The sequence below is a fragment of the Galeopterus variegatus genome, unplaced genomic scaffold (assembly GCF_000696425.1).
Source record: "Galeopterus variegatus unplaced genomic scaffold, G_variegatus-3.0.2 Scaffold751, whole genome shotgun sequence".
NCBI lineage: Eukaryota > Metazoa > Chordata > Mammalia > Dermoptera > Cynocephalidae > Galeopterus > Galeopterus variegatus.
This window is the reverse complement of record NW_007726862.1, coordinates 74,586-89,680: the sequence shown is the minus strand read 5'-3', so window position 1 is coordinate 89,680 and position 15,095 is coordinate 74,586. Positions and strand designations below refer to the sequence as shown.

Sequence of the window (15,095 nt, the reverse complement as noted above, 5' to 3'; positions counted from 1 at the left end):
GACAATCCATTCTTTAATTTTGAGATTTATGTGCTCTACTCGTCAGTTCATCTTTGTCTTTGCCTTTCTCTAAAAATTATAGTCCATTGTCTCATAATCCCACCTTTCAAAATAAAATGTCCGTAATGTTTTAGCAATCTCCATTAGTTTCCCCTGAAAGCCAACCTTTAACTCTGTTCCACCTTTCTCCTCATGTTGGAGTGAGCAGGACTGAATCCACATTTGGACCTAAAACCGCATGTGCTGTAGGAAAATGTAAAAATATTTGATATTTTGAGACTTGGTTATGGGGCAAGATGACATTATTTACATAAATGTAAAGTTGTTTTCCATTCAGCCTGGAGCTGCAAACTTGCCACAAGTTGCATAGTCTCCAGACCCTGAGAAGCTAAGGAAGACATCAGTAAAGCTATGCTGATTCTACCCCTCCAGCAGGACCCTAAGCTAACACCACGGGTGGGAACAGAATACAGATGGAGCCTTGGTGAGACCTTGGACCTGGCTTCTTGCGTGGGCTCCTTGCATGGAGCCCCCACAGCTCACATTCTCTTCTGCTGTGGATTGATGTCCCCCCAAAACTTAGTCCCCACTGTGACAGTGTAAAGAGGGTGGGAAAATCTATTATAGTGATTGAAAGGAGGCTCTTTGGAGAGGTGATTAGATTCTGTGAGCCATGCCTAGTGAATGGATTAATAATGGTAGTCATGGGCGTCGTTCTGAGGGCTTTAAAGGAGAGCACAGGAGAGTCTCTCTTTCTCTCTGCTCCACCATTTTCTGCTATGTGAGATCCCTGGATTGCGGTAAAGACACCACAAAAGAAGACCCTCACCAGATGTGTTCCCCAGTCTTTGGATTTCCTAGCCTCCGAAACTGTAAGCAATAAATTTTGTTTTCTTATAAATCACCCAGTTGCAGGTATTTTGTTATAAGCAACAGAAATGGACTGATACACCCTCCCTCCTGCTTTTCATTTTCCACATTCCATTCTCCCAACCTCCTCTTTTAAAAACCCCTTGATAAAACTGAGTGGGGGAGACAGTTTCAGTCTGGCCATTCTCCTTCAGGTTTACCAGAAAGAAGAGGAGATCTCTCCTCAGGTCACAAGTGTTCTTGAATTAAAGCTGACTTCCATTTTCACCAACTTTTGACTTTTGAATTTGTTTTTGTTTGGGGCAGACAGCCGGACTTGGGTCCAGTAACAAAATTTAGACAAGCATAAGCCAGAGCTCAATGCCCTGGGGTAACAGAGTTAGGCAGGCCACGCCAGGGTTTTTGAGTGCGGCAGGAGCTGTGCCCTTGGGCCCAGTAACATTCATGGGACAAAATCCTACATTAGATAGTCTCTTTCAAGTCTAGGGGTAAAGTATGTGGGGGTGGAGGAGAAAGGTAGCTTATTTTCATGCCTAGGAAGTAATGCATTTATTTTTAAATTAACATAGAGTAAAATTAACTCTTTTTTGGTATATAGTTTTATGAATTTTAGCATATTTATAGGTTCATATAACCACCACCATCAGGATACACAATAGTCCAGTCACCCCAAAAGATTATCTTGGTGCTGTCGCTTTGTAGTCAAATCCTTCCCTGACCCTATCTTTAACCCAGCAATCACAGAGCTATTTTCTTTCCCTATAGTTTCACTTCCTTTTTTTACAAAATTTCTAAGAAATGAAATTATAGTATGTAAGCTTTTGAAACTGGCTTCTTTCACTTTGCATAATGCATTTGAGATTTATCTGTGTTGTGTGGCTTTTTATTGCTGACAAGTGTTTCATTGTTTCGATGTGTCATAGTTTGTTTATCAATTCATTCACTGAAGGACATTTAGGTTTCTGTTTTTCAGTGATTATGAATAAAGCTACTATAAACCATCTAGTACAGATTTTTGTGAGAGCTTAAGTTTTCATTTATCTAGATTAAATAGTAGTTAAAGAGCTGTGTCATATGGTAGGTATGTGTTTAACTTTACAAGAAGCTGCCAAACTGTTTTACAGAGTGGCTATTCCATTTTGCATTCCCATCAGCCACGAATGAGAGTTCCAATTGCTCCTTGTGTTCACTAGTATTTGGTATTGTCAGTTTTCTTTTCTTTTTTAAATCTAGCCATTCTAATAGGTGCGTAGTGAGTAATGCTTTTTTTTTTTTAAAGCTATTCTTACAATTTTTTAGCCAGCAGTGATGTTTTAGTTCTCTTTTTCCTATTTTTTTTTTTTTTTTTTTTTTAGCTGCTTTTAGCCTACTTTCTCTGGTAGCACATTTCTGTATCTGTCCTTTTGAGAAAAAGTTTTAAAATAGGTCTTACTTTTAGAAAGCCATAAGGCAAATCTAATTTAATCTAATTTACTATGGGCCTGGCAGCATATTAGGTGTTAAGAGTACAAAAGATAGGACTCTAGCTTTGAGGACCTCAGGTGTAAAGAGAAAAAACACCTATATTAGGATTGAAGCATGTATTAGTTTGTTTGTGTTGCTTATAACAAAATACCTGGAACTCGGTGAGTTATAAGAAAACAACATTTATTGCTTACAGTTTCAGGGGCTGGGGAGTCCAAAGTCTAGGGAGCATATTTGGTGAGGTGATTCTACAGCAATGCAGGGTGTCACATGGTGAGAATGGCAAAGCAGAGAGAGAAATGCTCATGTGCTCTCCTTTTAAAGCCCTCAGAACCATGCCCATGATGACCATTATTAATCTGTGCACTAGGGCATGGTCCTCAGAATTGAATCACCTCTTTAAAGCTCCACCTTTCAATTACCATAATAGGATTTCCCACCCTAAATAATTACAATGGGGATTAAGCTTCAATGACTTTGGGGAGCCATTCAATCCACTGCAGAGCAACATGTGATAAGTATAATAATAGAGGAATGTACTAAGGTATTGTCGCAAAGAGTGTATAATCTTTTGGGGTCAAAGGGAGTTTAAAGGATAAAATATGTCAGGTTTTTAGGAAGGAAAGGGCATTTTAGATAGAAGAATCAGCATATGTAAAAGCAAAGAGATGTGAAACAATAAGCAGTTTGATTTAGTTGGAGGGTAGAGTTCATATGAGAGAGTGACGAAAGGATGAAGGTAGGTTATTTGTATCTATTTGTCCTATAGACCACTGTAGAGTTTTAAGGTGTGTTTGTTGTTGGGAGTGGGAGAGGGGTGGTGATGATAGTAGGGATATAATAAGATTAGATTTGAATTTTAGTATGATCATCTGGGTGGTAGCATGAGTGATTTTTGAGATGGGAGGTTGAAACGAGGGTCGAGGAGACCAGAGAGTTTAAAAAATAATTTCTATTTCAGTAGAGTTGGTGAGGGTTAAAGGTAGAAACAATGAGAATGGGTCACGTGTGTGTGGGAGGAGAGCAGAGTGGAGAGGGTATACTGGCTGGTGAGAAAGAGAAGACATTAATTTGAAAGATAGTAAAGGGATTCAGTGACTGATTAACCTGATTTAGTGACTGTTCTGATTTTTTAGTGAGGAGAAGATGTAATGAGTTGAAGTTTATGCCCGTGAAAAAGATATGTTCAAGTCCTAACCTCAGAATGTGACCTTATTTGGAAATAGGATCTTTGCAAATGTAATTAGGTAAGATAAAGTCATACTGGATTTGGCCCCTAATCCAATATGACAGGTGTCCTAATACGAAGATGGCCAAGTGAAGACATAGAGGGAATACCGTATGAAGGCGGAGGATTGGAGTGATGCTTCTACAAGCCAAGGAACACCAAAGACTGCTGGAAAACCACCAGAAGCTAGAAAGAGGTAAGGAAAGATTCTTCTACTGGCTTTAGAGAGAGCAGGACCCTGGCTGCACTCAGATTTTGGGCTTCTGGTTTCCAGAACTGTGAGACAAGAAATTTATGTTGTTTTAAGCCACCTAGTTTGTGGTACTTTATTATGGCAACTCTAAGAAACTAATACAGAAGGGAAGAGTCAAATATGATTCTGGGTGGTGATGCCATCACCTGTGTTGAGAAAGATGGATGTAATCAGAATTCCAGTAGGAAGAAGTTCCTGAAATTTAGATGCTGCTTATTGTCTGCATGCAAAATAAGTATGAGCCATGGTCAGTAGAAGTGATGACTAAACCAAATTCATTAAGCTCTCTTAGAGTCGAAGATGTAAGAAGGGAAAGATAAAAGAAAAGGATAGAAATTAGAGAATAAATGTAAAAAGATTTGCTGAAGTATTTTCCCAGACAGATCACTTCATCTGGATCAGTGATCTAGTGTTTCTTTATATGCTAGACTAAAGGTAGCTTTTTGGCTTTATTCATTTTAACACATATTTTTAACCAAAATATATAACTATCATATGTTATTAGTAAAGGAAATATTCAAACATTAATACACCATGTACAGTATGAATTTATTTTATATTTATTTACAAGCTTAAAAATTGCTTGGTTATAATTAAATATATTTTAATTAACGGTGTAAATAAACATTTCTATAATTCAATCCTATAATGCATGTTCTTCACTTAAATTAAAAAGGAAAGAAAAAGCAAATAATCCAGTTATATTGCTCCATGTCTTTGCTACTTAGCTATTTACTTTGTTCTTTCAAAGCTATAAAAATAATATTCAAAATTATAATGTTACTATAGGACCAAAATGAGCACTCTTTTCCTATGAATTTTCAAAATGTTGATAGTCCCCAGACTGCAAGTTGATGGTAGAACCTGCTACTATCTGATATAATTTATTAAGAGAGATCCTAAAATATACTCATACAGCATGATAAGGTGCAGACAGATGCTCATTGCCAAGAACTGTGAAGAGTCTGGGATTTTCACCCTAACTGCAAACCACCAGTTTAGCTTACCACAGTTTCATGTTTGCTGTTAGAAGATGAGAGACTCCCAGGTCAAAAAGAAAGGACATTGCTAGTGACGACATAACAAGCAGCATGAGTTTCATGCTTGTGTCAGTTTCACTCACACCCAACTCCAAAGACATGGAATGGTTCAGGTGGATGTGCACACAGTGGATTTGTGTCACAGCTGAGGAGCCCTGAGCTTGGAAAATACCAATCTTTTATACAGAGCTTCAAGCAAATCTGCTCAACCTTTACCCCAGAGGAAGATATTACCTTTATTATACTAGACAATAAGCAAAACTGTTCTCTGCTCCAGAGGTAGACACTATCTCCGTCTTCCAAAGCTACTCACTATACAAACATCCTTGAAAAACTAATTCATAATAAATTGCAGTTAGTGAATCTGCTCCCAAGAAAGCCAAAGACATGAAAGACTCATGGAGAATTGTCTTCCAATTCTCATCTTGTGTTACAAAATAGACCACATAGTTATATAGAGAAAAGTCTAGTACTCTAGGTATTTGAAAAGAAAAGAGATTAAAAATCATCATCAAATAAATTCTAATATTTTTAGATGGGTTTCTTTGTAACCAAAGACCATACAAATTTAACTGATAGCATTTTCATTTTGATGTAATGTTAGATTAAAATAGTTCTTTTCTATCTGTATTAAAATGTGTATAATTTATTCCACTGTAGAAGGTAATGGGCAGAATCACATATTGGTTAAAAAGTGATTCGTTTAGAATGTCATGTGAAAATATATTTTCTAATAGAGCGTTCAATGCAAAAAAAACTTAACATGAAGTTAATAGTTTATTAACTTCTAAGCCATACAATCGTGAGCATCCTTAAGGAAGTTAGGATAAAGATGTATATTAGCTTTCTAAATTCAGGTAGTTCTGTAAACGAACAGGAATTAGAAGTGAAAATATTCCATTTGGGAGCATATTGTTGATTAATAGTTGAGTTCTGATGGTCATTCTGCAAAGATGTAATAGTTCACAAGGATCTTTGTATCTTGTTGAAGGAATGTAATCCAACCAATTTGAAATAATTGGACGTCTTCCTAAACTCAACTGTGTCTGAAAAAAAGGGAAATATTTTACTTTTCTATTGTAAATCATGGGATTAGTCCAAATTATTAGCACTTTTGTTTTTTATTTAAATTCAGAAAATAGATCTTAAATTTACATAACCCTTGTAACTTTTTTCCCCAAAGCATTTTCACTTGAGGCAGTATTTTATTCCCATTTATTCTCACAATGATAAAGTTTAAATAAAATGTCTAAGGACACAAAGCTATAAAATTTTTTACAACTATGAATCTAGATAAGTTTTTAGTTTTGGATGATACTTATATTTTATCAACTTCTTCTAGAGTATTTATTGTCAATTTGGCCATGCAGTGGAATTATCTGGTAGACTATGAAAAAGACCAGTGCTTAGGCCCTACTCCAGAAATTCTGATTCAAGTGGTTTAGGGTTGAATACAGACATCATAAATCCTAAAAGTTCCTCAGGAGATTCCTACCATTGTAGAGTAAAACTTAATACATAATGATTAATTTGTCATTGGATGTAATCTATAGATTAAAAATTTACTTTATTCTTGCCTTCACAATTTTAATATTCATCAATATTTGTGTCCAAACCCAAAGAACAATATTTTGCTTACCTCTATTTCCCTGACTGAAATAACAGAAAGCACTCTGGAACACAGCACTAAACATGTTTTGGCATCTTCCTGGATGTCAACCAATTCATGATCAACCATTATTCTCACTCTTGAAGGATAGAGCAGTATTGTTAAGACAATGTTGATAGGGTTTTTTTCTCTTTCTAAGATTCCATACTGCAGTAGTACTTTTAAGATATTAGACTGTCTTGTCTGAGCTACATAAAGTAGAGGTGTGATGCCGCTTAGTGGGCTTGGACAGTATACTGGTGTGAAAGTTCTGTGAATCAAACAAAACAAAAACTCATTGAATATAGAATTAAGAAATGTGATAACACTTTGTCTTAACAGTAATGGGAAAATAACAGTATTATCTTAAATGTTAAATGTCTTAAATAACTGTAATATAACTTTACCTTTACATATAATATGTATAAAAAAGTTTTTCGCTTTATGCTTGTAGATCAAACCAAAGGTTAAAAGAAAACTCTCACTAATGTAAACCCACTTGGTACTTATAAAAAAAACAAAAATGTTTTACAATGTGTGGAAAATGTTTACTTTTTAGTAATAGCAATTCTGTGTTTCTCATTTGAGAAATCCACACTCATATATCCTTTCTCTCTCCTGCAGTCATCTCCAGACGAATATTGTCCTGGACATCTCATCTTTTTCACAAATACTTTGACACGTATCCAAAATTGAACTCCTAAACTACTCCTTCTTCATTACCTATCAGTGTAATTTATATAACCCAAATTGCCACTGTATCCAGCTCTTTTACATTTACTTGCTTTGTATATGTTCTTCGTCTTTTTCAAGACTGTGACAAGTCTAACTCTACTTATAAAATCCTGTCTAATAAAATCTTTTGCAAAGTCTTCTTTGATTACCCTGATCTTTTTTTTACTCCTCATGGCACTTTGTGTACATTCCTCCATTAAGTTCTTATCATTTTGGAAACTTATTTAACATCTGTAAACTTTCATTTTTTTTTCTTCAAAAGAAATGGTTGAGCAAGATGATTGACAAAACTTTAAGTTCCAAAAGGGCAGTAACTTTTGTCTGTTTAGCTCACAACTGTATCTCTAAGTGCCTAGAATAATGCTGTGCCATAGTCAGCACTCAAATATTTGTTAATTGAATTTTTTTTTTTACTGTCATTCTAAATAAATATATTCTTTGAATTTATTCTGCAGCTTTCAGGCATAACAAGATTTTTTGGTGATGTGCAATCTTTAAACTTTTCAAAGGAAATTTAATTTATTAATTTTGCTAGTTCTTAAGAAGATATTTGTGTAAAGAGCCTTTTAGTATGGGAATTCATGAGACTTAGGGGACAAAATATACCATAAGTGGTCATTGTTAAGACTTAGATATATTAGTTGATTCTAAGACATTAAGATTGATATTGCCTTTAGAAGATATAGAATGAATATTGAAAAATGTTGAAAACATGACTAAAACTCAAATAGTTTTACATGAGATTTTAGATATATTAGTTGATTCTAAGACATTAAGATTGATATTGCCTTTAGAAGACATAGAATGAATATTGAAAAATGTTGAAAACATGACTAAAACTCAAATAGTTTTACATGAGATTTAAAAGTCTAATCTGTACCCAAATGACATATGATTAATCCTCATATTTAAAAAGTATGTTACTGTAAACCAAAATTTGCTTAATCTCTACTAACAGTTAATTATAACAGTACTTATATGGATGGAGTGAAGCAAGCAAAGCAAGAGTCAGTTTTTAAATGTGAGGTTAATGAACTGAACCCTCTGTATCTGAAAACCTGTGATATATGCTTATGAAGTGGGCCATAGTATTTACATATAGACATGTAGAGAATGATTCCATTTTGTAGTTATAATTATTTCTAAATTTTTTTCTGCTCATTCTTCTTTGACTTCTATCTGACAAATTTAATAGATGTTTCTTCATAATTTTATCTCTGTGATATTTAATACATTTGACTTTATCGAAACCATGTTTTCCTTTTACTTAGACCATTCTCCAAGTTATTCATCTATCTCTTTGGCTGTTCCTTCTTAACCCTCCTTCACTGGTTCCTCTTACTTTGCCCTCAACATCTAAATAAGTAGGCATGGTCTTTGACCAATTTTCATTTGGCTAATAATTCTAAGGCAATTTCATCTATGACTATAACTTCAACTATGGTCCATTGATTTATATCAACAAATACTGAATGCCTACTATATGTCAGTCACTTTTGTACATATTTGGGATATATCAATGAACAAAATAAACCCCCCCGATGTCCTGCTTCTATTATAGTGAGGGATAACCAACACTACAGTGTGAACATAGCAAACAAGCCAATTTTATAATATGTTAGAAGGTGATATGTACTGTGGAAAAATAAAAAGTAGAGCAGGATGAGAAGCATGGATGTGCTGGAGGAGTGCAGTGAGGGTATTTTCCAATTTTAAATAGGATGATAGGAGAGGGCAGTAATGAAAGGTGACATTTGGACAAAGACTGGAAGGAGATGAGGAAGATAGCCATTTGGATACTTAAGAGTCCTGAGACAGGAGAGTGTGCCTGGATTGATGAAGGAAGAATATGGGAGCCAGTGGGGCTGAAAGGGCAAAATGTAGGAAATGAAGACAGAGGTAATGGGATGCCACATCATGTGGAGACTTATGGATCACTGTAGGAACTTCACCTTTTACTCTAAATGGAATGGACAAGCCATTGGAGGTTTTGAATAAAAGAGTAACATAATCTGCCCTTTGTTGAGAATTTGTTGTAAGATAGAAAGAGGGAAATGAGTAAACTTGGAACAGGGTCCTAACAGTGGAAGAGGCCAGATTCTGTATATTGTTTGCAGGTATAACTGACAGATAGCCTAACAGATTACATCTGAGATGTAAGAGAAGGGATAGCACTATGTATCTAGCCACCATATAGCACATCTCTACCTGGATAACCCTTAGGTAATGCAAACTCATATGCCCAAAACTGACTTTGTAGGTCTCTTGTAATATCTTATCTTGATAGGTTTGTGGCATGACCATTATTGTAGGATGAATAATGGCCCCTCAGTATGGCAAAAGGAACTTTGCAGATATTATTAAGGTAAGGATTTTGAGATGGGAGATTGTCAGATGGGCCCAAGGAAATCACAATGGTCCTTATAAGAAGTGTCAGAATGATGGAAGCAGAGTCAGTGAAGGAGATGTGATGACACTACAGTGCAGACTTTGAAGGTGGAGGAAGAGGCCATGAGCCAAGGAATGCAGATGGCCTCTAGAAGCTGGCAAAATCAAGGAAACATATCCTCCCCTAGTGCCTCCAGAAGAAACCAGACCTGCTGACACCTTGATGTTAGCCCTGTAAGACTCATTTTGGACTTCTGACTTCAGAACTATATCATAATACATTTGTGTCATTTTAAGCCACTAAGTTTGTGGTAATTTGTTGCATAGTAACAGGAAACTAATACAATCATCAACCAGTCCCAAAATTTAGACATCTAAAGATTAACTCTTCTCTCTCTTGGATTCTCCACTTCTAACTACTCATTATGTCTTATTATTCTACTTTTTAAAAAATCTCTTCATTCCACAACTGCTATTATTTTAGTTTAAGTTCTCATTATAGTTTACCTGGACAATTGGATATCAAAATGTGGCTGATTAGTTTTCTCCTCAGAACTATTATAAATACACGTATAAGCTAACTAAGCGCACCATGCGTGCTATTCAGCTTCAAGTACTCCTTTAACCACCTCCCCTTTTCTGATCAGATTACTTCACCCTTCACTTGATATATAGAAATTCCGGAGCTTCCATTATGCCTGGAGTGTTTGAGTACTTTACTGTTTTCCCTGACCCTAGCCTCAGTCTCACTTCCCACCATCCAGTCTTCAAATGGAGGCTGATGAATCTTCATTCTACAAGATTGGTTGGGCATCACTCATGGTGTAAATTTCAAATTCCCCAGTACCTCACTTCCCACCATCCAGTCTTCAAATGGAGGCTGATAAATCTTCATTCTACAAGATTGGTTGGGCATCACTCATGGTGTAAATTTCAAATTCCCCAGTATGTCCTACAGAGCCCTTCAAGGTTTCACTTCAAGGCTAATATCTGATTCTCATCTCACTCTCTAGCAATTGCTAACTTGCCTATAGTCACTAGGTACAACATGTTTGTGTCTCCCCTGGTTTTAGTCATCTTCCCTCTGCCAAGATTACATTTCTTCAAGGGAATGAAAGGGAAAAGTCTCTTTCATCTTTCAAAAATGAGTTTAAGATATCACCTCTTCTAGAGAGCTTCTCAGATACTCCTTTCCAACGGTGTTATTAATTTCCTTTTCTCTTTTTCTTGCCACATGTACTTCTGTTTTTGCATTTATAGTATAATTATAGTTGTTTTTTATATTTATTCCTCACTTACTAGTATGCATGCTGTCCAAAATTCAGAAATTTGTCTACTTTGTTTTTGTATCCCTGACAAATAACACAGTTCCTGGCACTTAGAAAATTCTTAATAAGTGATTATTGTTGTATTAACTGAATAACATCATCTCCCTTTAACCACTTATGATGTCACGAAGTGGCATTTATATATTTGTTGCAGGTTTGTTGTAAAAAAATGAACAAATTTAAGTTCCTTCCCCTCATTAATTCTATCTCCTCTTCTCCAGGGACTCTTGTAAACACTTCATTGTTATAACAGGGAAATTATCAAACTGGAGCATGTGCAAGGGAAGGTAACCAAAGAATGGTACTGTAGAAATAAAGAACAACAGATAATAGGAAACTTGAGGTTTTCCTTATGGAGACATATTAGCTGTATTCAAATATTTGAGATGTTTTCATGTAGGAGAGAGTAAGTAGACTTTGTTCTTTAGAGCTATGGGGGCAGAGTGGGAGAAATGAAGGCAGATTTCAGCACACTGTAAGGAAAAAGAATCAAATAAAGCTGTATCAAAATTCACTTCTTCATTTAACAAAATCTTCACTGAGTGCTTGCTGCATATCTGGCATTGTTCTAGACACTGAGGATTCAATGATGAAGAAGTAGTCAAGCTTTCATGGAGCTTTTAGCAAGAGTAGATTAGTGAATAAACAAAACAATGAAAAAATGAGCAACAACAAATAAACAGATCAATGATCAGTGCTGTGCAGAGGATTAAAATACTGTGATAATGACTGAGTGGTTTCTTTGGATTAGATGACTAGGGAAAGCCTGTCTGAGAAGATGGTAATTCATACAATAATCCAGCTGACAAGAAGGAGCTAGCCATAGGAAGATCCAAGTGAAGAGGGTTTCAGGCAGAGGAAACAGTTATTAGAAGGCCTTAAAACAAGAATGAACTTGAAGATGTTCAGTAAACAGAAAAGTCTGTGTGGCTGGAATATAGTGTTCGGGGGGAGAGTAAGGTGAGATTGGGTTTGGGAGAAATATTGGGAAGCCATTTACGTGGGGTTTCCTAAAAAGGGGTATTTGAATTTTATACGAATTGTAGTGGAAAAACTTTGGAGGATTTTAAGCATGGGTGATATGAGCTATTTTACATTTTCAAAACGTCATCCAGGCTTCCAAGTCAAGAATAGATTATAGGGCTTGGGAGGGAAGAGTTGAAGCTAGAAAACCCTTTAAGACTCTTCTATTGCAATTATCTAGGCAAGAAATGATGGTAGCTTCAGTCAGGTTAGAAATGGAGGAGATGAAAAGAAGTAGAACTAATTGGGGTGTGTTTTAGAGATAAAGTCAAAAGAACGTGTTGATGGGAAGTGAAGGGAAGAGAAGAATCAAGAATAAATCCTAGACTTCTGCCTTGAACAACAGGTAGATTAACAGGGGCTGTTAATCAGGTAGGGAATTCAGGAAGAAGGACTGGGTTGGAAGGGAGAGGGGTGAATCAGATCAATATTCTGTTTTGTTTCTATCAAGTTTGAGTTGATGTGTGGCAATATCAAGTAGACAGTTTAATATAGAAGGAGTCTGGGGCTTAGAGGAGAGGTCAGGGCTGAAAATAAAGATTTTTTGAGTCATTGTCATATATATAATATTTAAAGTCATGAGACTGGATAAAATCTTTGAGGGAAACTATGGCCTGGAAAAAGGACCCCTGAGCAATGGAATGGTTTACATCAGGAAATAGTTAACTCATTAACTGCTAGAGTTGTTCAAACAGATACCAAAGAGCATCAGCCAGTGATGCTCTACAAAAGATTGCTGCCCAGGATAAAGGTTTGCTAATGAATCCTGAATGTATTGTGGTAAGTAGAATTGACCTGTCATGAGTTTTACTTTGTGAATGCATCTAAGTAAAAATTTATTAATTTTAAAACTGTCTTTAAGATAGTTGTTAGTAGCACCCTATCATGTTCCACTGTTTCTCTCTTTTTTTAAAATTTTCCTTCCAGTTTCTCCCCACTTTCATTTTTATTTTTATTTTTTATTCCCTTTTTCTCTGTTTCACTCCATTTTTGTTTCTCATGGGCCTGTCAGGACTACACACAGGCACTACTTAGCCTAACTAGTAACACTCAGCTTTAGAAGCTATTGCTCTCTACTACAGTTACAAATATAATGGTTACTTAAAACATCCAAAAAGTGCTATTTGGGGGTTTTATTTATTGGTGTTTCCAAACCACAGCTATCAGTTCATGTACTTGGGTAATCATTACAGAACTCAATCCAGTTGTTCTCCAATACCATAGTGATACACAATCAAGTAAACAACTCTGCTTCAGACAGAACCTAAATTGGTTAGTCTTTAAATGATCTTGTCTATTTTGTTTTCCATTGCATACATGCTCCTATCATTGTGCTCAATCCAGTTGTTCTCCAATACCATAGTGATACACAATCAAGTAAACAACTCTGCTTCAGACAGAACCTAAATTAGTTAGTCTTTAAATGATCTTGTCTATTTTGTTTTCCATTGCATACATGCTCCTATCATTGTGCCTAGTTACAGTGCTGTATACATAGTAAGGCAATCAATAAATACTTTGTTGAATAAATAAACAAATGCTTGACTATTAAAATACCTAAAACCAAAGAGTAAATTGGAGTTAGTGCAAACTAGGCAACTTCAGAATATATGTCACAGACTTTACAAAGAGGTCACATTGTAGAATTTATCTCCATGAGATCTTCATTAGAACTCATAAGGTAGATTTCATATTCAGACTATGTAAAAGTTTGGCTATATAAGAGACAAATTCTCCAGAATCTGGAGTCAAATTTATCAGTGTTTAACACACAAATAGTGAATTATTGTGTTTAATAAGTATTACTAAATTAAGGTGTGTGTATATTCTGAATTGTACTTTGAAAGATATACTATCAATATACAGTCTCAGTATTCTTAAAAAGAAGAGATCACAGTATTACACAAAACAATGTCTTTGTCTACTTAGAGAAGCCTAAGTTTTCTAACACTGCATTACCTTGAGCACTAACATGTAAGCTGTATATAGCAGAACCATTAATAATTTATTGGTACATAATAATGTACATATAGATAAAAAATTATTGAATACATAAAGAAGGAATAAAGGAGTGAGCAAACGAATGAGCAGTTAAGTCAGGATTTCTTATCCACATGTAGCCACTATGGATGTTAATTTTAGAAAAAATATTATAATCTGCTAAAGACAAATTTTCTCCTTCTATGAAAACATATGAGATTATTACCTCCATATCAGTGCCAGGTTACAACTTCTGTCCTGAATATAGTCTTTTGTCTTCTTGAGAAGCAATTCCACAAAGTCAGGATTACCTTTTCTGGCAAATACCCAGTACAGAATTGTATTCACACATATTTCAGTAAATTCAAGATTAAAATTTAGTTCGAAACGATATCCTGATTTTTCCACAAATGCAATATAATCCGTGATTAGTATGTCAAACCCATCCAAGTCAACATACCTCAGAATTTTAGCCAGGGTTCTGTAAATCCTAGGCTCATAACAGTGGTATCCCCACTGACCCAAAAACTGTAAGGAGGGTCTTTTAACAATTTTGTCAATGAGATTGCAAAATATATTGCTTCTTAGACAAAAAGTCTTATGACATAATTTAGAAGATTTACTCATTGCTAGTTAAGGCAGTAATACAGAAATAAAATCACGGTTGTCATACTGTAATCCTTCAGTTACATATTTTGATAATGTGGTAGGCTTTACTCCACAAACAGGAAGTGCCCTTTAAGCTGTAGCCAGATAAAAATATCATGTGAAATACTACCATAAAGTACTTGATGACATCACAATAGATGGAGATCTGTCATGAGCATAGGTCAGAAATTTGGGATATTGTATGTAACTGGTTTCATTTGAGGGAGACATATTGGACAGAAATGGCAAGTGTGAGAGCTAAGATAAACTATTTTTAACCTTCCAAAAATTCAGTTCGAGCCAGTTTGTGTGTTTCTCAAGTGCTAAAAGCACAGTTTATACATTACTAAATAATATCAGTAAACAGATTGATTATTCTTTGTAGGTTATCATGTAAACAAATAGGTAATGATAGCTAGAGTGAAAAATTCAAGTACTATTCTCATGTTTTTCATTAATACTGCATGTTCTCAATCCTCCCAGAATATTT

At 35.3% G+C, this 15,095-nt stretch overlaps 1 protein-coding gene across 1 annotated transcript; it reads right to left on the bottom strand.

Annotated features, from left to right (window-relative positions):
• Window positions 1-5,616: 5,616 nt before the first annotated feature.
• On the bottom strand, window positions 5,617-14,719 carry ASB17 (ankyrin repeat and SOCS box containing 17). Its single transcript, XM_008572060.1, has 3 exons — window positions 14,184-14,719; window positions 6,495-6,774; window positions 5,617-5,901 (listed from the first exon to the last, which is right to left on the bottom strand). The coding sequence occupies exons 1-3, from the start codon at window positions 14,582-14,584 to the stop codon at window positions 5,695-5,697; spliced, it is 888 nt and encodes a 295-aa protein (XP_008570282.1). The 5' UTR covers window positions 14,585-14,719; the 3' UTR covers window positions 5,617-5,694.
• Between the last annotated feature and the right edge of the window lie 376 nt (window positions 14,720-15,095).

Bases quoted from the DNA above. Each gene is read 5' to 3' on its own strand.
- ASB17 (XM_008572060.1), bottom strand. From the start codon at position 14,584: ATGAGTAAATCTTCTAAATTATGTCATAAGACTTTTTGTCTAAGAAGC. The intron at 6,775-14,183 runs GTAATAATCTCA...TTTGATTCACAG, and splicing joins AACCTGGCACTGATATGGAG to AACTTTCACACCAGTATACT. The intron at 5,902-6,494 runs GTAAGCAAAATA...CCTTTTTTTCAG, and splicing joins TTTCAGTCAGGGAAATAGAG to ACACAGTTGAGTTTAGGAAG.